This window comes from Haemaphysalis longicornis, unplaced genomic scaffold (genome assembly GCF_048455015.1).
Source record: "Haemaphysalis longicornis isolate Haplotype H1 unplaced genomic scaffold, Haemaphysalis longicornis Haplotype H1 scaffold_12, whole genome shotgun sequence".
Lineage (NCBI taxonomy): Eukaryota > Metazoa > Arthropoda > Arachnida > Ixodida > Ixodidae > Haemaphysalis > Haemaphysalis longicornis.
Window position 1 is genome coordinate 117347018 of NW_027526225.1, and position 22803 is coordinate 117369820.

The window sequence follows — 22803 nt, forward strand, 5'->3', positions numbered from 1 at the left end:
TTCGTTGCTGCGTTTTGAAATGCCCATGTAGTACGGGCAAATCGTCGAGGGAGTGCGACATCCCCGCCGGTGAAGAGATCTCCTTTCATGTGCTGCCAAACGACGAACCGCGGCGAAGCAAGTGGCTACGTTTTGTGAACTTTGCAAACGGAGGAGAAAGAGAGCTAAAGGAAGTACGAGTGTGCTCGCTTCATTTCCGAGGAAGTGATTACGGCAGGGACTCTTACGTTAGGTCACTCCTGGGACATGCTGGCGCTCGTCGCCGGCTTCGTCAAATCGCCGTCAAAGCGCTCTGACCTTGGGGGAAAAAGCCGTACACACCGCGCATTGACGCTCGTATCTTTCTGGTCGGAGCAGAGAGCTCGCGCGAACGGCTTTCCATACACGACACCGGCCAACTGGCATAAGCGATACTGCTACTGAAATTGAACTATTATTAACCGCAATAAAAATACGGCACATACGTACCATTCTGTATTCGTCCGTCGCGACGGGGCTGACGAGGCAGCGGTGCCGACGGCAGGGCGTTCGTCTGTTGTGGCTATCGCGGAATGGTCGCTTTCCCGTCCACCGCGTATCCCACAACTCCTGCCGCTCGTGCACTTAGAAGCATTGAGCGTTCAAGTGGTGTGAGGTTGTTAAATGCAAGCCCTAGCTCCTCGGCGAGAGTTTTGTTCTCCGGATCAGGCGATTCCATGACTAGGGCTACGGGTGCACTAGGTTTTACTAGTATTTTTAAAATGGCCGCCGTCTCGGTTTCGGCACGAGTTTCGGTTCCTGCCTGACTCCCGCGTGTGGGTGCTATATGGAGTCGACATACTAAGTATCTGTTTCATGGACCGGCTCGTATGACGCCATTGTTCACGTCACCAAATGTGCAATTTTAGCGGGAGATTTAAAATTTTGGCTTAAATTGCCTTATTTCTCAGTGAATAAAGCATCATTTGCTTCCGGGAAAGCGCTTGGGGTACTATTAAACACCTAATCTTTCGAATAAAACAAACTTTTGTTTTCTCTTCATGGCTCCTTTAACGTTTAGTGTTTGGGGAGTTGGTGGTAGTGAATGCGGTGTATCAGCAGCTTCTTGACGTAGTTTGAATGAGTCAAGGATATAAGGCGCGTTCGTAGCCTCCCATAACTTGTAACGGTGAAAGTGAGCACTGGGGTTTGTAGCAATAAAGAAAAGCACTTTATTTAGAGGGCGAACTTGTGCCCGTAAGTCTGCTGTCACCGCTAGCTACAGCGTCCACCGAAACTGCTCCTTCGTCTTTTCTCTTCGCCTTTTTCTCAGCTGCTGGCTTCAACGTCCTCACTTCGAATACTGGGTGTGGGCCGCTGGGTCTGCCCGGCAATGATGATAATAATGCCGTGGCATTATTCTGTGTCGGCTTTGTGGCGCAGTGGGTAGAGCACCATGTACGTTGCGTTCCGCCCGCAGGGTCGAGGGATCGAAACCAGGCGCCGGATAGTATTTTTTTTTATATAGTGTAAGCGGAGGGGTGCGGACTACGACTACGGACGTCAACGCGGGTGACATCGTGAGTTACTGAAATGCTCTGCATTTAAAAAAAGGCATAGAATCGCACGTCCTACCGTTTCCTCGACTAGAGGGCAGAGTCACCGGGAAGACCTTAACTGGAGTTTTAAAGCGAAGCTTTCTACGCCTCGTTGATGACGTTGTTCATTGCTCCAAACGCAGTGCAGGAGAGCCAACTTTACTCAGTTGGTTTCGCACAACGATGATGATAAGCGAAGGCACATCAAGCACCTCAAGAAACAAAACGCTTCCCGTGTTCTGTATCGAACCTGAGTCCCCCACGTTATGAAGGTGGTATTCGTTGGAAAGTTTAGCGGTCAATTTCTTCGCTTGGCAACACTGGAAACGGCCACAGACATGGCCGATGCGCCACGGACACGGCGCGGCTTGGGCCACTGCGGCCGCACGCCGAAAAAAAACACCGGCTTGCGTCATTTGCTCTGTTCCAATCCGATTCTAAACGGTGGCTTCGACAGAGATGTTATTAATCCCACTCACATTGAACTCGAGGCAATACTTTGCGTTCGGTGTGGCTGCAAACACATTCCTGAACGCAAACACATGACTGAAACACAGTCACGTGTTTCACAGTCGTGCTTAGCATGGACAAGTACCGCCATCCCGCGGAGCCCGACGTAACGAATGACGGCGCACTCGCACGGTTGCATGGAGGAGAAGAGGGGTGCCTGATCTGCGGGCGGTGCGCACAACGTCGCCTAGCAACAGACGCTTGGCCACAGATATGGCGGCGCACACTTGGTTGCCTGCATTCCACGCCATTGAATATTGGCTATACCATTGCGCCAGTCCGACACGGTCAAAGCAGGTAGCACGAGAGAAAGCTTTGCGTTTTAGTCATCTTTCTCTTGCCACTGTGCTTCCCAGCATTTTTTTTTTCGCGTTGAGGGACTATAATAATAACTCTTTCATTTTTCATTCTTCAAGATGAGGGAGGCAAGGAAAAAAGCTTGACTAGAAAACAGCTTCACCAGCCTTCCCTCCCCCCCCCCCCCCACACACACACACACTTCAAGGTATGTACAATATGACACGTTGAAGCTTTAAGCAGCCTAGTGAGAAAACACGAAACAGCACAAGTAAGATAAACGAACATCACAAATAAGAGGAAGACAAAACAATCAGCACTTGTGATTGGGCTTGATGTGGTTTTATGTGGCGGGCTGGTTTTCGTTACTTATATATACTAGCAATTGTAGCGCCACTGTTTAGCCCTTGCAGAAGTAATCAAACAAAAACAATAACCATGGTAATATTTAAATAACAATAAAAAGGAAGAAGATGATGATGATTATGTGTTGGTCGCATATTTTTCCCTCCCTCAGGGGGAAAAAATTAGTTACTTAGCTCTGCTATGCCAGGATATATGTAGCGTGAGCTAAGGTGCAGCTGGTTATTCTTAGCTTTCCTGGTTGTCTAGTATTAGCTTGATTATCGTGCTTACTGCTGCTTGAATGACACACACACACGGTATGCGCATTATGTGACACATTTATCAAGCGGCTCCGGCGCAGCGCCGCCAATCGCCCCAGAGCTAAGCTGGTTCCACAGGCGCACGCCGGTGTTGCTGCGACGCACGAGCCATCGGTTCCACACCCGGCCACCCCTCGCATGATCATCAAGTGGACCGGGCCGCCACGTTGGGAACGGAGGTCGGCGAAGACGTTGGGCACGTGGGGTGTGTGAGAGACGCCGGGCAGCGAGCAACGTTCTGTGCACCTTGTGACATCACTGCTCCTCGCGCATGCGCAGCACGCATGCTCAGCACGTCTCTCCAGGAGCCACGCGAAACTCCTCAACCTTGGACAGTGTAGCTCACGCTACAAAATAGTTCTGACGTCACTCAAAAATACCCCATATGGGAAGTATATTGATACGAATCGACGATGTCGTGTCGATTGTATTCGCACTGCTATTTACAATGAAGTGGCTAGGCTACCGCTAGCGTTCAGTGCAGCAGACGCCGCACCAAATCTCACTGTCTTCTTCCACGGACTTCCAAGCGTCTTCAGGGAGCAGCCACCTCTGTCCACGCACTCTTCTGGCACCCCGCGGCATGACGGAGCTGCGCGGTAGGACTGACGTACGTAACGGACGCAAGGGCCAGAACAGGTATTGGGTTGTGGGGTGATGATGAATAAACTTCGTGGCCTTGAGTCGAGTCGCTGGTAGGTCAACCGCCCGGTAACGAAGCAAAAATGAGTAGAAGAAAAGTGAATGGGGGTTGCTCGCAGGCGTCTGGCACACAAAAAAATTAAAGCCGTTCCACTCAATGTGAAAGCTGTCGGAAGTGCAGAGCAGTGTCTCGCCATAATGGGCTGTAGCGCCGGTATCCGCTCATGCTACCGCCCAACGCAATTCCAATTTCCCGCCTTTGCAGTGCTCGTGCGACCGCTGCCTCAAACTGCGCCAGCGGAAGTTCGGTTTTTTTAGATTCAGAGCATCTGATTCACTCGCCTTGTCCCTCCGGCGTCGTCGTCGTCGGCGGCGGCGGCGGCGTTGTCCACCCCTCCCCCATTCTCCTCGCCGCGCCAGCTGCGCTCTCCGCCGCTCACCCCCTCTCCTCTCCGATAGCGAACACTCTCTGGCGAGGGGCATTGGATTGGATTGGATTGGATTAAAGTGGATTGTGTTGGATTGTGTTGCGTCATAGCTGCGGCACGTTGCGTCATAGCCGCGGCAGACGCGATGGGGCCGGCGCATGTGCAGTACTCTCTCTTCCGCGGTTTCCTCTCCTTCGGGCACGCTGCGCATATAACCGGTGTGCCGTTCTCCGGCGAAGCAACATCCACGCTTGGCTCAAACACCTAGAGTCCACGCCGCTTTACAAGTACGCCAACGTCGTCATCGACTGGGACCGGCTTACGCAGTCCCCTCAACGTTATGCGCGCTATAAAACGCGGTCCCTTCGCCGCTCCGCCTATGCGTCGCATCTACACGGGTTCCCGCGACGGGAGGTGGGAGTTTTTGTGCTCCCTTTTTCTCCCGCACGTGCCGGCGTTGCACTGCCACTTTTTTTTCGCTTACTATCGTAAAAACCAACCCAACGAGCGTTCCTAACTAAATGAACGTGGGCGCTGCCGGTTAATTACGTGTATTTTGCCTCAAATGTACCTACAGTTTTCTTTGCTCTAAGCAACGGGAAGATGTATGACAAGCGCCAGCGGTTCACGAGTTTCGAACGCTTATGACTGCAGTTGAACCTCGATTTAACGAAGTCAGCCGGACCAGCGAATTGTTTCGTTAAATCGGAAACTTCGTAAAATCGAGAGAACGACAAATTTATTGCCAAGTGAAAAAGATCGCGATTTTCGCCTGCGCGCACTTCGTGAGCAGTGGTAGCACACACACACTTCTCGTAGCTGGCCAGTGAAGTCAAAGCGTCCTCGGCGCCTTAGTGTGCCCACAAGGTCGACGATGTTTATCAGCTGGCTTGGTGTGGGCACGGGAGCTTCGACAGTATCCGAATCGTTCGCATCTTCAGTCTCCTCTTGTGCATCGGAAACAAGCGGCACTATCTCCTTGTCGTGGAGAACTTCTGGTATGTCAAAGTCTGTGTCTGCGTCGGCGTTCACGAAGTGGTCGAAGTTCTTATCTGCGGCCACCTCGTCACGCCCACGAAGCTATTCCGAACAACTAGGTGATGCCTATTCCTGCTCGTGCTACGGTCTCGTGGAGCCCGACGTAGTCTGGGAAGTAGAAGTGTGGAAGCCAGCATGCCGGAAACAGTTCACAACGATCGAGGGCCGGGCAGCTCTCCACGATTTTCCCGGAATGCTTCGTTAAATCGAGTTTGGCGGCGAAGTTTGTTTCGTTATTTCGAGTTCATAAAAGCATTAAGCCTATGGGTGACTGCAGGTGGAATTCGAATTTGTTCGTTAAATCGGGAAATTCTTAAAATCGGGAAATTCGTAAAATCGGGTTTCGTAAAATCGAGTTTCAACTGTATATAAACCGCTTGGCTTTCGAAGCATCTGTGGGACGCTGCGACGACAGCCGCTACGACGGAACGCCTTGCGGGCCTACTTGGGTCCAGCGAGTGAGCTACGACGACAAGGAGAGCCTCTAAAGTGCTCTGCACTTAATAAATTGATTGGTTGATTATGAAATTTAACGCGCCGACGCGTCACAGGCGATAAGGCGCGCCGTAGTGGAGGGCTCCGGATTATTTTGGATCATTAACGTGCGCCGAAATCTCGAACACACGGGCGTTTTCGCTTTTCATCTCCAACAGAAAAGCGGCCGCAGCGGCCGGGGGTAGAACCCGCGTCCTTGGGCTCAACAGACACAAATAAATAACCGCACTAGCCACTGCCTTCACGTGTGGTCCAGGGACCGTACTTGAAGTGTCGTGACGTCTTTTGTCGGTTCCCAGCTCTTGCAAAGCTGTTCCCGTTTAGTGGTTGATTTGGCGAAAGGTATTATCGGTCGCCGTGCGACGAACCCCTTCACCGCCAGCAAGGTCGTGCGTTCGGTACCCGACTTCTACCAGTCAAAGCGCCTCCTCCCACGCCCCATTTTCCTTTTTTTGCGTGTTTTCGTCTCGCCGCAGCTGCCAGTCGTCCGAAACCGAAACGGAAAAGCTTTAAAGGACTCGGAGGAGAGGTAGCACCACCGACAACCAACGCGTGTTCGAACGGCGAAAGGCGCATCCTCGTCTTACACCTCTGCGCCGGAAGTCAGCATCGATTAGCAATTAACTCCTTTCCGACACTGGGCGCCGACAAACCCCTCGGGCGACGTTATCACCTTTTATTCTGCTCGTTTATTTATTCCACCGACCGCCCGTGCCCTTCCTGTACTTGACTCTTAGTAGTAAAAGGACGAGGATGTGCCTGCGAGGTGGAAAAAAGCGCTGACGGTTCGAAGGCGGCAGACACGGAGGGAGCAGTGCAGACGACGAACACCCCCTAGGCAACGCTGCCTCGAGTAAAAGGTTTTCTGCGCCAGTTATAACTGAGCTCTCCGAGTAGTGTCTAGGAAAAGAAACTCCCTAATAGCATCTTTGGGCATAATTAAGGATGACAAAGATTGGTCGCCTAACGGAATAGTAAAGGAAAGAAAACGGGCGAGGCGGCTAGGCGGTGTTCCGCAGGGGCTCGCGCAAATAATCCCTGTCGGCATGTGCTCGACGCGGTGGTGTCGGCCGGTGCGGTTTCGCTTCGCGGCTGTTCTCGCTTCGTTCCGAGCCCGTCGTGATTCGGCGGGTCGGCGTGATGTTAGGAACTCCGGCGTCAGCGATGCTGGGGCCCGCAAGGTCGCGTGTTTGGTCCGCTGCCTTCGCATGCACCGAGCCTAATTCCTGTCGCCGGCACGGGGCCGTTTGGCTTTGTATACAGTTGAGTGTAGCGCCGCGCTCAGGTTTCCGCGCAGTGCGGTCAGCCGCGCTGCAGCCGGGGGACTTCCTTTGCACGATAGAGGTACGTGCTGTTCGCGAGCCGTCATTGCTCGGCAATCGTGGGTGGTCAGTTTCTTGCATTTCTTTTATCGTCGTTAATACCCGCTCCACAGTGAGCTCTTGTTTCCCAGCATTAAAGTTCTTATCAAAAAAAAAGAAAGAAAGAAAGCGAGAGCGAGCAGTAACGGTAGACGCATACACAGTTATAAAAAAAAGCGCGCATCAGAAATAATTGAATCTTTGGAGGCGTACTGCGATGTGTTCGAAACATTATCGGAATCACTCAGTCTGCAGGAATTGTGGGATGTATTTAAAGCTAAGCTATTTTGTCTCCGTGATCTGTCTGTGCCTTCATGAATGACTGCGAGAAAAAGCAAAAGTGAGCCCTTTTAAATATGTTATTGATGTTAAATATGTTCTAGGCTCTATTTGCCGCTGATATTTTGCAGGTGCATGTGTGTTCACACCAATCTATCACCGAAGTTATCTCGCCTTCAAAATTTTGTGTCAGTGCTCCTTTAACAAAATCAGGATGAGTGAAAACTTCAAAAATTACGAAATCTAAAAAAAAATCAACCTTTCTCCTGCCGGACTCGCACCTGTGCCTTTTCGCTCAAAATCAGGTGCGTACACGTAGCCGGTGCAGCACCTGTAGAAACAAGTTTTCGGGAAATATTTGTCTCCGAGAATCTCCGGGTGGCGTGCTTAGCCAATCAATCAGAGGCTGCCGTGAGAAATTTCTGACGGTAATTCTCATGGTTGCCGTGATAATACACGATCTAAAAATAATGGCCGTAATCTTTTTTTTTTTTCTTTATTGCATGGAAATTTTAGAAAACTTAAGAAGACAAGACACTTAACACGCAATAGGAACACTAACAGACAGCAAAGGGCAAGGGCATTAGTCGGCCATTGAGTTTTGATCTTTAATGGCCCTAATCTTATTGTTTCGAGAGTTTCTCTGCCGCTTAATTAATGTCTGCTTGAGAAATTTCCCGCAGATCGTGGCGGGAGATACGTATGCAAACGTCGGGTTTCTTGCGAGGTGAATGTTACACCTGTTCAACCTTCTGTTATAGTACTATACTTCTGTACTGCGCCCTCAGTGGTCGTAGATAGATCAGCTACGATATGAGACCCCCTATTCATGCTGGCATCTTCTCAATTAGCCGGAAGGCGTCGCCAGTTCAGCGGCGGATACCGCTCATCGCGAAGGGAAACAAAAAGCCATAAGGAGCAGTGCGGAGGCTGACATTAGAAGCGATAAGCCACACCACCGCGAAGGCGCCTCTGTACCCTTTCCCACTATGTTCCTCCTTCTCTTTGTCTATACTGCTTATCTACGACCGGTGTACAATATTGCTCGTATCTCGGCCGCCGCAGCGCCCTTTCCCGCCACCTCTCACTCTAATCTCGCGTGTGGCAACGCAAAGCTCCCCTTCCCTCCTTTACCTGCCGTCACAGAGTTGAGAGCTCAGACCGCACTCGCAAGCTTACGGGACAGAGAGAATTATGGAGAGGGCGAGAGAAAGCTGGAGAGAACGGAGCTGTGAGCTGGCGGCGAGGAAGGCGTGTTGCTTTTGCGTGGGAACTGTGGGAACGTTCGTCCGTTTATTGCTGCACGCGCGCGTGTCGGAGTCAGTTTAGAGGGTGTAGCGCTTCCGACGGTCGCCCCCCGGGGCGCAGACTTCGACAGCGGAGCCGCAAGTTTAGCCGTACGCGCTGTGTAGAATGCGCCTGTTAGGCGTGTGGCTAGTTTTTTTGCCAGCGCGGAGCTTGCGCGTTCGGTAAGGCGTCGCACGTTGCGCACGCAGGCGGGCAAGCAACGGTGCAACCGGGCAGCCGTCATCTTCCGGCCGCATCCACGGCAGGTTTCGAGGAGCGCGCCATGGACTCCCAACGTCCCACGTCCCTGTACGCCGAGGAGTCCGCCGCCCAGGACGCCCAGAAGCGGCTCGTGGCGCTCATGGACCGCACGGGCTACCCGATGGTCCAGGACAACGGACAGCGGCGCTACGGGCCACCGCCCGACTGGACGGGCGGCCCCCCGCCCAAGGGCTGCGAGGTGTTCATCGGCCGCCTTCCGCGAGACGTGTACGAGGACGAGCTGGTGCCGTTCCTGGAGCAGGCGGGCCGGCTGTACGAGGTGCGGCTCATGATGGACTTCGCGGGCTCGAACCGCGGCTACGGCTTCGCCACGTACTCGTGCCGGGAGGAGGCCAAGAAGGCCGTGCGCGAGCTGGACGACCGCGAGATCCGCGCGGGCGGGCGCGTGGGCGTGTGCGTGTCGCTGGACAACTGCCGGCTCTTCGTGGGCGGCATCCCTCGCGAGCGAAGCCGGCAGGAGGTGCTGGACGAGATGCAGCGCCTGACCCGCGGCGTCGTGGACGTCATCCTGTACCCGTGCCTGGCCGACCGCACCCGCAACCGGGGTTTTGCCTTCGTCGAGTACACGGACCACCGGGCCGCCGCCGTGGCCCGCCGCCAGATGGTCCCGGGAAAGATGACCCTGTGGGGATGCCACGAGGTGGCCGTCGACTGGGCAGAGCCGGAGCCCGTCGTCGACGAGGAGACCATGCAGAAGGTGAGCGGCCGGAACACGTCTCTTGTCTTTTTTTTTTTTTTCTCTTCTTTTAACGCAACCAGTGCGTGAGGAGGAGAGAGCGCGGGGGAAAGGTTTAAGAATACTGCAGAGCTTAGCCCCACTCATGGCGGGCTTGCTACTTCAGATGGGGGTGAGCACAGCGAGGCGAACAAATAAAAGGAGAAACCACGAGGTAAAAGCTTGTGGATAAGTGCGAGAGGAGGATTTAGCAGTGTCCGTGACTGGTCGGGGTTGTGGAGGTACTTTCATTTTGTGGAGGTACTTTCATAAAATACTTTCATTTTAAGTGAAAGTATCTTGATTCACCGCATGAACACTAACACTGACGCTGTGTAATTTGGTTCCATAGCTGGTGTGGGTTGAGCTTGAGAAAGTGAGGTGCACTTTTTGGTAGAAAAAACTTGCGCCGAAATTCAGAGAATTATCTACTCGTGCGTAGCAGCATTCTTGTGCCTCTTGTCTTGAGTGTTTTTTTTTTACAGCCGAAGATTTTGGTTTTTCTAAATCCTGTCCGACCAATTATCCCCGTTTACGCTGTTATAAGGACTAGAGGTGAAACTGCCGCGAAATTTGCATTATTATGGAAATGCCCTGCGTTATACGTTTTGCCATTTTCCGTAATTTTTAAATATTTTTCTATTTTTTTTTTAGTTTTTCAAAATTTTGTCTGGCCAATCATCTCAATTTACGTTATAGCGGTTACGTTTGGAACTTTCCCGAAATCTGCATTATAGTGGAAATGCAGGGCGTTACACGATTCGCCAGTTTCCGTTATTATTTGACATTTTTCTTGAACTGTTTACTTTTCCAAATTTTGTTCGACCAATTATTCCCATTTAAGTTATTATAACGATTATAGGTGAAACTTCGCAAAATATGTATTATTTGTGGAAAAGCCATGCGTAATGCGTTTTGTCATTTCTGTAATTTTGTTGTATTTTTATTATTTTTCAGTTCAAAATTCTGTCCGACCAATTATCTCCATTTGCGCTATTATAACTATTATTGGTGAAACTTTCGCGAAATCTTCACTGTTGTGGAAATACAGGGCGTTACGCGATTCATCAGTTTCCGTAATTATTTTATATTTTTCTTATTGCCCAGTTTTTCCAAATTTCGTTCGACAAATTATCTCCGTTTACGCTATTGTAACGATTATAGGTGAAACTGGCGCGAAATCTGCATTATAGTGGAAATGCAGGGCGTTACACGTTCCGCCATTTCCCGTAATTCGTTTTATTGTTCTTATTTTTAGTTTTTCAGGATTTCGTGTGACCAGTTATCTACGGTACTATAGCGACTACAAATGGAACTTCCGCGAATCTGCATTTATTTATTTATTTATTTTTTCGGAAACGCAGGGCGTTACACGGTCCTGGCTGTGGGGGTATCTCGGCAAATAATGCTACGCATTAAAAATAAAGTACAACTCCCCGGTGAATCATTCTTCACTGGCCATTGCTTATTACCATCGTTAGTACTGCTATTCTCAGTTCCGCGTGGTTTCATAGAACGCGTAATATATGATTATCCGGTTTGCTGCAGCCAGAGTGCGCTCGACTGCTTGGAGGACACAGCGATGCATTGGACCGACAAAAGACTTCAGTACAATCCTTAATTGACCCTAAATGCAGCTTTAAGATGCCTCCTGGGCTCAGCAAGCGTGAAGAAGCTGTACTGCAACGTCTACGTCTAAACGTGGCACTGCGGCAATTCCTCTGCAAAATTCAGCAGGACTCTTCGCCACTCTGTTCAACGTGCCATGTAACAGAATATATCAAACATATCTGCATCTGTTCCAAGTTCACAATGCCAAGGCAGACTCTGCTTACATCTTTGTGCGTGCCATACCACGCAGGCCTTGAATTGAGGGCACTTAATTGTCCCAAAGCTCTGTTGGTGTTCTTGCGTAGCACTGGCTTGGACCAAGTGTTGTGATAAACTTCACGGCCAAACTCTGTGTATGTACTCGAAAATTCGCGCGCATCGCGTCGTTTGTTTTATTTATTCATTTTAATTTACAGACCGTCAAGTTTTTGAATTCTTCAAATGGCGTTGCAAGCTAAGCGAAATGGATCGGCTAACCTCGCTTTTACCATTGCAACGTTGCAACGTGCTGTTTCTCTAATTTTTTTTTTGTAAATTGAACCTTTTACACAGATATGTGTCCGACTGCCGTTAGTAGTTTGTATTCATATGTGTTGAGTTTCGTTGTTTGAATTGCATCCCGCCCTATGTAATGCCCTTTTGGGCCTTTAGGGTATTCAAAATAAATAAATAAATAAATAAATAAATAAATGCATTCTCTCTCTCTCTCTCTGAGGAAGTACAGTAAACTCCCGTTACAACGAAGGGCTCTGGACAGGGAAACTGGCTTCGTTAGAAGCGATACTTCATTAAAAGCAAGGATAGTTTACCCTCTATGCATTACAGTGAAGAGCGTAGAAAACTTGGAATAAAGCGATTTCGCTTTAAAGACGGTTTGCTCTGCGAAATAGCGCTGATCTCCATTCGTGAGTGAGTGTTGGCTCTGTGAATACCTGAGTGGCCGGCTTGTAGCATATAGCGATTTCCGAAGAAAAGAATGTGTTGTTACTGCGTACACGTACAGTCGGTGCAACGCTTATCTAGAACAGCGATTTTAACTCCCAACTACAGTTACATCTGAAAACCGCGGGAACATACTCTTCACAAATATGTTGGACACAGAAGGCGCGGTAAAATAGTTTTCTTCAAATCCCGCTCCGTCGATGCACGGGAAGGCTGAAAGTATACGAAAGCTGTGTTACGTCTGACGAGCGTTTTACCGACTGAACGTCACGGTGCATTGTCATCATAAGCCGCTGCTCATGAAGCAGTTAATAAGGATGGATGGCAACGAAAAGTGGCCAATTTAACGCGTACGCATCTTCTGGCTAGTTGCCGAGCCAGCCCGCAACTCGAAAAGTGTAACGCGAATTGTATCTGCACAAAAATCCGTAATTTGGCGGAGGTATTTATTCGTTGTAATAGTGTCAATGTAGACGATTGACGGTTGTACAATTCATAAGGAACAAGTGCAGCAAATAAAAATTGAAATGGACAGGATGCTCTTCATAACGATAACATCGGGTATTTAAAAAAAAAAGGCCCTTGGCCATATTTTCGAATAAGCCAGCTCCATCACGGGATCTGGATTTAAAAAAAAAAAAGAAAGACAATGATCTAACGAAGTCACTAAGTTCGATCCAACGTGTTTTGTCCACTTCGACCAGTTGCAACGTACTGTTGGGGAAACAGAAAATGGTCATGGGAATGGTTGCGCGTTAATGCGTGGCCAACCTTCAGAATTTGTGTTTTTTTTTTTTCCTTCGGGCGTGTTTAGAATGGACGACATTAGAAGATCGTGGAGTTTCGAGTAGCCAGGCTTCCCAGCGAGTCCGGTGATTAGATCTAAGCACGACTCAGCCTCGTGTGCTTTTGTTTATGTTCTCCACCAGAGAAGCACCGTAAAGTGACTATCATCTCGGGCGTGTTTAGAATGGACGACATGAGAAGATCGTGGAGTCTCGAGTAGCCAGGCTGCCCAGCGAGTCCGGTGATTAGATCTAAGCACGACTCAGCCTCGTATGCTTTTGTTTATGTTCTCCACCAGAGAAGCACCGTAAAGTGACTCTCATCTCGGGCGTGTTTAGAATGGACGACATGAGAAGATCGTGGAGTCTCGAGTAGCCAGGCTGCCCAGCGAGTCCGGTAATTAGATCTAAGCACGACTCAGCCTCGTGTGCTTCTGTTTAGGTTCTCCACCAGAGAAGCACCGTAAAGTGACTCTCCTCTCGCCAATGACAACAAAGAGCGCGCTTTGGCTAAGCGCGTCAACTCTGGCCTTGCAAGGCATGCATCGTTCGGAGGGTTGCTCCTGGGTGTCCGTATACCGGGTTGTTATCGGCCGTAAAACAAACGAGTGCTTTCTCCAACCCCGCCCATCCGAGCTCGTCGCAGATTACGGAGCAGGCGCCTTTCGGAGTGTCGCAATTCAACAAAGAGAAGACCTAAAGAAGTGGCCGCGTACAAGTTACGCGTGCTTCGGAACATGGGCGCCGTTCTCCTCATTTCGAACATCGTGTGTTCGAAAAATAAAAAATTCCCCCGCATTTTGAAACGTACGCGCAGCAACTAACTCGGCAAAATTGGCATAGCACATGCGATCGCATGGACTGCGAAATAGGCCTTCGCAAAACCTGGAACATCTTACGCTGTCTGATTGACCCCGAAAATAGTAAAACTACTCAAAGAAACAACATCAGCATACTTCTCCATAAATTTCAGGGGACAAACACGGAATTGCTCAAAGCCATTCAGGACAGATACATTGGCGACTGCACCCGCGAGAGGCTTCCTCCGTACGTGGGCAACGAAAATGCTCTTCTTGACCGGCCCATCACTATAAGTGAAGTTAGGGGAGCTATCTTGGCATTGCGCACTCGCTCTGCTCCTGGCCCGGACGGAATTACAAATAAAATGCTCAGAAACCTAGATGACGAGTCCGTTGCAGCCCTCACACGCTATATGAACGTATGCTGGGAGACTGGGCAACTACCACCTCAGTGGAAAACGGCCATGGTCGTTATGATACCTAAACCGGGCAAAAAAATCCAGATTGAAAACCTTAGACCTATTTCCCTCACTTCCTGCGTAGGGAAACTATTGGAACACGTTGTTCTATATCGAATCACCAACTATATGGAAGACAATAGACTTTTTCCGCACTCTATGATCGGGTTCCGTCCAAAACTCTCTACGCAGGATATCATGCTCCGTCTTAAACATGACGTCATCGACGGGGAAAGCTGCTCCCCTCTAGATACCAGAGCTATATTGGGATTAGATTTAACGAAGGCGTTCGACAACGTTAAACACTCGGCAATTCTTGACAACCTCGGCCGACTGGGCCTTGGGAAACGGGTATACAACTACGTAAGTAACTTCCTATGCGAACGCACAGCTACTCTAGCTGTAGGGGGACTCCAATCAGATGTGATCAAGCTTGGGAGCAGGGGAACTCCACAGGGTTCAGTCCTTTCCCCGTTTCTTTTCAACGTAGCCATGATGGGGCTTCCCGAAATACTGCAAAAGATCGATGGTCTCCAACACAGCCTCTATGCGGACGATGTCACGCTTTGGGTCAGCGGAGGCAGTGACGGGCAAATTCAGGACATCTTGCAACAAGGCATTGAGGCGGTGGAGCGGTACGTAAGTCCCAGGGGCCTCAGTTGCTCCTCGCAAAAGTCAGAATTGTTGCTCTACAGGCCCACTAGTAGGGGTAGACGTACCGACCCGAACCCCCCGGTTGTGAATATTTTCGCGAATGGAACGCAGCCCATCCCCACAGTGTCCAGTATACGGGTTCTCGGTCTCCGAATACAGGCCAATGGACACAACTCGGAAACCGTCCTCGCGCTCCAAAAAAGCGTGCATCAGACTACCCGACTCGTATCGCGAATCGCTAACCGGCATCACGGTATGAAGGAGCACAACCTTGTTCGATTAGTTGAAGCCTTCGTCCTCAGTAGGGTAACCTACGTCACCCCTTTTCTACACCTCAGAAAGGACGAAGAACTCAAAATTGACGCCCTTATTAGACGGGCGTACAAGCAGGCCCTCGGCATCCCGATCACTGCTCCGACCGAACGTTTCGAGGCGCTGGGGCTTCACAATACCCTTAGCGAACTAATAGAGGCTCAACGGCTGGCTCAACGGGAACGGCTTAGCCACAGCCAGACGGGTCGGCATATTCTCGGCTCCCTGGGCATCAACCACCTGCGAACAGGCACTCACAAGATACCCTTGGTTCCCGAAGTGCGCGATCAAATTCACATCCCACCGTTCCCTAAAAATATGCACCCGGTTCACAATCAGGAACGCAGGCAGGCAAGGGCGAAAGCCCTGCACAAACGATTCGGAAATTCGGAGGACGTGCTGTACGTGGACGCGGCTGACTATCCGGGTCGCAATGCTATGGCAATTGCAATAGTCAATCACCAGGGCAATTCCATCAGCTCCGGGTCGGTCCGCACGAGCGAGCCGGAGGTGGGCGAAGAGGCGGCCATTGCCCTGGCAATGGCGGCATCCGCAAAAATCAAATACGTGGTGAGCGACTCAAAGTCTGCTATTATAAATTACGCAAGGGGGCGCATCTCCCCAGAGGCATCTGCAATTCTAAGGATTGGGCTCAACAACATTCAGCGTTCGGGCAAGATATGTCTAATATGGGCACCTGCACACTCTGGCCTGGCTGGGAATGAATGCGCGCACGACGCCGCTCGAGGATTTTCTGACCGAGCTGGTGACGACAACAACGCTCATTCACTTCGCTGTTCGGGTAGGGATCGCCTTGTGTCCTACAGGGACATAACTAATCATTACAGGCTAGAGCGGACCCGCTTCCCCCCGGCTCATCCTACCCTCAGTAAATGGCAATCCGTGGCTTGGAGACTTCTACAGACCAACTCGTATCCCAACCCGGTTGCGTACAGTCACTGTTACCCTGGGCAATATTCTGACAAGTGCCACCGGTGTAAGGACAGGGCAGACTTAGCCCACATGCTGTGGGCTTGTCCACAGGCGACAACGTTAGGTCGCAACATCGCTACTGTAGAGCAATGGGAGACCGTATTGCTCAGCTCCGACCCAGCTGATCAAGTCTGGGCCATTCAGCTGGCCGAAGACGCTGCTAGAGCCCAAGGGCTCTTGGCCGACGTCTAGGACTACTGGCTGTTATGCAATAAAGTTTTCACTCACTCACTCCCCCGCATTTCCCGGAGGGGGAGAATGTGAAAGTGCGAATGCATGGTTGTCGGCCCGCTTGCGGCGCTTGCGCTCGGCCCCCGCAGCCCACCGCCTCGCCGCCTTCTCTTCCATCTCTTCCATCGGGTTTGTAGTATCACGTGTACACCACGCAGTTATCAAGCCGCTATAACGCCGCTGAGTCGCCAACGCACGCCGCTGACGACGTAGTTTGACTGCGTTAAAGATATAAGGCGCGTTACTAACACTGATATCAGCGTCGCGTCCGTAGGCAATAAAGGAAAAAAAAAAGTCCGTGGCTTAGTCGGTAGAGCGTCTAGCTGCGGCCGCAAAGTCCTCGGATCGAAACCTGTCGCCGGATGCTGTTTCTTTTTTAAGTATAGAGGAGCACTGCGGACGCCGCCGACGCCGCCGCCGCCGCCGCCGGCGGTGGATGGTTTGGGGTCGCTTATAAAGTAAAGTGCATTCGCACTTTATAAGCGACCCCAAACCATCCACCGCCGGCGGCGGCGGCATCCGCAGTGCTCCTCTATATTTAAAAAAGAAACAGCATCCGGCGACAGGTTTCGATCCGAGGACTTTGCGGCCGCAGCTAGACGCTCTACCGACTAAGCCACGGACTTTTTTTTTTTCTTTATTGCCTACGGACGCGACGCTGATATCAGTGTTAGTAACGCGCCTTATATCTTTAACGCATTCAAACTACGTCGTCAGCGGCGTGCGTTGGCGACTCAGCGGCGTTATAGCGGCTTGATAACTGCGTGGTGTACACGTGATACTACAAACCCGATGGAAGAGATGGAAGAGAAGGCGGCGAGGCGGTGGGCTGCGGGGGCCGAGCGCAAGCGCCGCAAGCGGGCCGACAACCGTGCATTCGCACTTTCACATTCTCCCCCTCGGGGAAATGCGGGGGAATTTTTTTAAATATAGAGGAGCACTGCGGACGCCGCCGCCGCCGTTGCCGGCGGTGGATGGTTTGGGGTCGCTTATAAAGTTCATTCGCACTTAAAAAAAAAGGGTGTGCTTAGAACCGAAAAACCACGGTATAAATCCGTTGGCATACTTATGTAAGTCGGGGAGGGCGAACCGCTCCCGGCGTGTTTCCAAACGCTTCGCGGCACGGAGCACCCACGTGACATGTGTGTTGTCACTGCGCGCGCTTACTCGTTTGAACGCCCGCTAAAAGGAGCCAACCGTTCGGGCTGTGTGGCCTCGATTTTTTTTTGTGCACTGAGCACTGGCTCTGACGGCTCGGGTTCGAGCCCCAGCAGGTCTATCTTCTAGGTTTTTTTTCTCGTGGCTTATCATTTTTCTAAATTTTTTTTTCTTAACTCAAATCTGTGTTGTTTTGGTTAATAATAGTGATTTGGTATGTTCTAGGTCGCTTTCGGTTTGGGGCGCAGTCAATGACGACGTTTAATTACCGTTCTGTATCACGCGAACAGACGTGTCACGTGGGTGCTCCGTGTAGCGAAGCGTTTGGAAATACGCCCCCCTCCATTGCAGCTATTTTCGATCACGAATAGAGGCAGGGGATGGTGCAACCAATTCTGCCTATCACGAAGAAATAGTGACAACCGATATTTTTGTGTCGCAAGCTATGCCCGGCTTTCGATGTGTGATCTCACCGCGACGACCAGCCACTTTGTAATATCACTAGGGGGGAGTAATATTCGGAAAGTTGTGTAGGGTACGCCATCATCACGAAGTTTTTATTTGAATAAATTTTTGCCTTGGTTTTACTCGCGTTCTCACTTTCCCGTGGTGTTTTTTTTTTTTTTTTTCGAGAAAGGGAGGGGGGGCTCCCCCGGACTGATATCCTCCGTACGCCGCTGGCGTAGACCTCTGAAAGTTACGACTTTACGGTTACCGAGCTCGTGTTCGTTGTCTTAAACCCGTTCGCACGCTTTCGCTGTATAGCGCGCGGTAGTAGACTGACGCGGATTTATTACGGCGCCTCTTGTACACGGAAGTTGTGGAACACTTGTGAACGCACGAGTGCGTGCGTGCTTCGCCACGAATGGAATTGCCGTTACCGCGGAAGCAATGTAAAAAAAAAGTGAGCTGGCATTGCTCACCACAGAACATTGCCGAAACTGAAGTGAAAGGTTCTAACATTTATGCCGTTCATCTTCTCGAATGCAGTGCACCAAAAGGGAACGAGACAAATATGCTTACTCGGTGGGAGGCTCTCTTGGCTTAGATTGCGAGCAAGTTATCTTCGTTACTAAGTGATTGTATCCTACGCTGCGTTAATTTTAGTGTGGAGTAAACGTTTGTTCACCGTCTTTCTCCAAGCGGGTTAGTCCCTTCTCGTCTGCGTGCATTCCTTGCATTGCGCAGTTGGGTGGGGACGGGGGGAATATCGGAGAGCGGCAGCAAAGGGTTATCGCACTTGTGAGCTCTGCGGACACCGGTGACCGACTGCGTTATCGCCCTCCCCTCCTACACTTGATCAAGCCTTAAAAGAGAGATAGAGAAAAAGAAACTGACGACGTTTCTGAGGGATGACCCTACTCGAGGCACCTTATCTTTCGTATGCGTGCGCTGAACTCCCTTCTCGTGCCTAGAGCCTCGTTTTACGAACAGCGCTGTTCTTGGCACGCGACAGTTTTCTTTTTGTTGTTCTTGTATATCGCTGATTGCGGACACTCACTACCTCACGTACGAGAAGAGGCCAGATATTGTGCGCGCCGCCGCTTTTTATCGTCCGCCTTCGTCCCGTATCACTGACTGCTGCACGACGCCGTTTCCAACTCGAGAAGCGCCTATAATCTATCTCTGTGTGTGGGTCGCTTTCGATGTGTCATCTCACATGATACGACGAGTGGCTCAAGATTTGGATTCACGGCTGGTTTACAAGTCACGACACAAACGCTGACGCGCCTGCAGTGCGCTCATTTGAAATCGTTTTCGAACGATTGTTTCATAGCCTGGGGGAGCGAGTGTGAAGGGGTGCGTAGCGTATCGAGGTATAAATAGCTAAATGAATGATTGATTGATTGATTGATTGATTGATTGATTGATTGATTGACTGACTGACTGACTGACTGACTGACTGACTGACTGACTGACTGACTGACTGACTGATTGATTGATTGATTGATTGATTGATTGATTGATTGATTGATTGATTGATTGATTGATTGATTGATTGATTGATTGATTGATTGAAGGGTTTAACGCGCCGACGCAACGCAGGCGATGAGGCGCGCCGTAGTGGAGGGCTCCGGATCAATTTTGACCACCTGGGGATCCTCAACGAACGCCGAAATCTCGTACACACGGGCGTTTTTTCTTTTCGCCTCGCGTCATAAAAGCGGCCGCCGCAGCCGCGAATCGACCTCGCGCATCGTGCTCAGCAGCGCAACGCCTTAGCCTCTGAGCCACCGTGGCGGGTTGATCTCTTAATTGATGCATGACATTTCAGAGGCAAATTTGTTTCGTATACATAATGGATTATTATCCCGTTAAGGGTATAACAACTAATTTCGGCAGACGAGAACACCGCAGGCTTCCTATGTGCCAGCTAAATAATATTTCGGTTCAAAAATGTTCTGTAGGAGCGCGAAAGCCTACCATAAGGCAAAAATTTAACGGGACAAATGCACAATCACGGGCGTTAACAAGAACGTGAAGACCCGCCGCCGTGGTTCAGTGGCTAAGGTGTTGCGCTGCTGAGCACGATGTCGCGGGTTCGATATCCGGCCGCGGCGGCCGCTTTTCTGATGGAGGCGAAAAGCAGAAACGCCCGTGTGTACGAGATTTCGGCGCACGTTAAAGATCGCCAGGTGGTGAAAATTAATCCGGAGCCCTCCACTACGGCGCGCCTCATCGCCTGCGTTGCGTCGGTGCGTTAAACCCCACAATCAATCAATTAATCAATCAAAAGAAAGATAAGCAGTCGTAGATGAGTAACCAGCGCAGGCTATAGTGGGTATATGCCATCACACCGTTTTAGAGCGGGGAATCCTTTAGTTGCAATCGTCATCGGTGCACAAACTCGTGCGATTGAGTAGGCAGCGTTGAGCCGGGATGCCCCGGCGAGTAGTGTCCCCCCGGTTACTTGCTTTGCTCGAAGGGTAGCTTCGCCGAGCAGCCTTGTCGTCACGCGGGAAGGAATGCGGCGCCGGGGGCCGGGTGGTGGTGATGGCCCATAAAGACGGCGCGTACCCCGATTGCAGCATGCGCGGGCACGGCATGTGCAGGGCGCATGCGCACTGCGCAGTCGGGTCCAGATACCTGACGCCGCTATCGGAGCGTACGCTACCCGCTATGCTAAAACTCTATGCTAAAGCTGGAATGTGTTCTAGTTTGAGTGGATTCCGGGCACGCGTCAGACTCGGTGATAATTCGAAATCGCGGCGTATGTCGCGCCGTGCGGTAATTCTTTCCCGACACCTTGCTGCATAACCGTTTATTTCCTCGTTGGCGCGTTTTCTGTCCGCCGGCATTGTTCTTGTGGGATTAGATTACAGCGATCATCGATTCGTGCGCCGTTGGGTCTTACGGGCGGCAACCTGATGCGCTTATCGCCCGTGTATCGGAGCCCCTTCGTGTGCGGTGCAAAAGAGCCGCGGCTATCTTCGCGTAGAGGTTTCGTTCGTTGAACCTCCCTTATACGTATTGCGAGCAATGGAACGGAATATGATAGGTGTAACATTAAGGGACAAGAAGAGAGCGGAGTGAGTAAGGGAATAAACGCGTGTTAAGGACATATTAGTAGAAATCAAGAAGAAGAAATGGACGTGGCAGGGCATGTAATGCGAAGGGCAAGATAACGGTTGGTCATTAAGCGTAACGGAGTGGGTCCCTAGAAGGCAAGCGTTGCAGGGGACGGCAGGAAGTTATATAGGCAGATGAGGTCAAGAAGTTTGCGGGGATAAATTGGTCGCAGTTAGCACAGGACCTGGGTAATTGGAGAATAATGGGAGAGGCCTTTGCCCTGCACTGGGCGTAGATAGGATGATGATGATGATGATGATACGTATCGCACGAGGACGAAGGTTGGTAGATCGATCGGAATTGATATCGATTGTTTCATTAGCTTTTTCTTCCCGCGAACGGTTACCGATTAAAATAACTTGCCATTTGCTGACTTGCAGTCGCAAGATTATGTTGAATGATGTGCGTGCCTATAAAAAATATGAGTGTTGGAGGAGCATTTATTTTCGTAAATTTTATTCACGTTCACCCTTGGCTCATGATGATTTGTGTGCTGCTTTTTAAACATTTTTTTTTTGTCAGCGTCAACGTTGATGCTGTTGCTCTGTTAGAATTGCAAGAGCGGAATTTTTCTACTGTTCCAATAATAAATAAATAGATACTCGAAAAAATTGGGTCTAATATCTCACTTAAAAGAAAACGAAATAAAAGAAAATAGAAGATCAGGGTATGAATGTTTACAGTATGCATAACGTAATTCAGACCGTTTTTAACTCGAGCTCGGTTAGCTCGAATATTCGTTTACCCAATTTTTTTTTTTTTTACTAGACCGATCATCTGTGTGCTTTGTTTTGCCTGGTGTGCTTGCTTAAGGAAGGTTTTAAGCGTATGCTCAGCTAGGATAATTCAACAGTCGTCTGCGAAAGTTTGGAAAAACATTGACAGTCGGAGGAATGAAGCATATGAAAATGCTATATCGACAGCTGGCAACTGAGGTGGACGATAAATTCATCACACCAGAGGGCGTTCCACCGCAAGCACTAACGGGTGGGTTAAATAGCTTTTTGTGAGTTAAATAAGGGAGATCTGGCTACATCACTTGTAGTATATTAGCATGATGGGGCTTGCCTGCAAGATCGGTGCGTGACGAACAAGCGTTATCAACGCCAGAATTATAAGGGCGCATTCGTTTATTTGATTTTATTCTAGGGTTTAACGCGCCGACGCAACGCAGGCGATGAGGCGCGACGTAGTGGAGGGCACCGGATTAATTTCGACCACCTGGGGATCTTTAACGTGCTCCGGAATCTCGTACACAAGGGCGTTTTTGCTTTTCGCCTCCATCAGACAAGCGGTATATATGGGCGCATTCTATTCCATTTGCGGCTACCGTGGCTTGCGTAGAGGAGACCGGGGACGTGCGATAGATTTTCTTGACTCAAATAAGTGAGCTTTGGTTACATGGCTTGTAGTATTAACATAAGTGACCTCGCCTTGAAGGTCTGTGCGTAAGAAACAAGTGTTATCACTGCCTAGATTTTCAAATACGGCCAGAACGAAACACACCCGTCAATAGTCGTTGGCAACCTAAGTTAGTGTACTGAATTCTTGCCCTCCACCAGTCGTCTGTTCTGGAGTCAGCTAGGGTTGGGGAAGCCTTGCATAAAGGTTTATCACTGCCTTACAAAATCTGAACGACCAGATTGATCATACACCGCGAATTCTCTAGACCCGTTCCCATTAGATCCTCCGTGCGGCAAGGTTGCCCGTTATCACCCCCTCTTATTCGGTTCG

General features: G+C 50.2%; 1 protein-coding gene across 2 annotated transcripts in view; it reads left to right on the top strand.

Annotated features, from left to right (window-relative positions):
- The first annotated feature begins 8527 nt into the window (after positions 1-8527).
- The window catches only part of LOC144163360 (putative RNA-binding protein 46), a 62548-nt gene continuing 48272 nt past the window's right edge, over positions 8528-22803 (top strand). For both annotated transcript variants that reach the window (XM_077694311.1, XM_077694312.1), the window contains exon 1: positions 8528-9537. In XM_077694311.1, the coding sequence (XP_077550437.1) occupies positions 8842-9537 (696 nt within the window). In that variant the 5' untranslated portion in view covers positions 8528-8841. The remainder of the gene's footprint in view (positions 9538-22803) is intronic.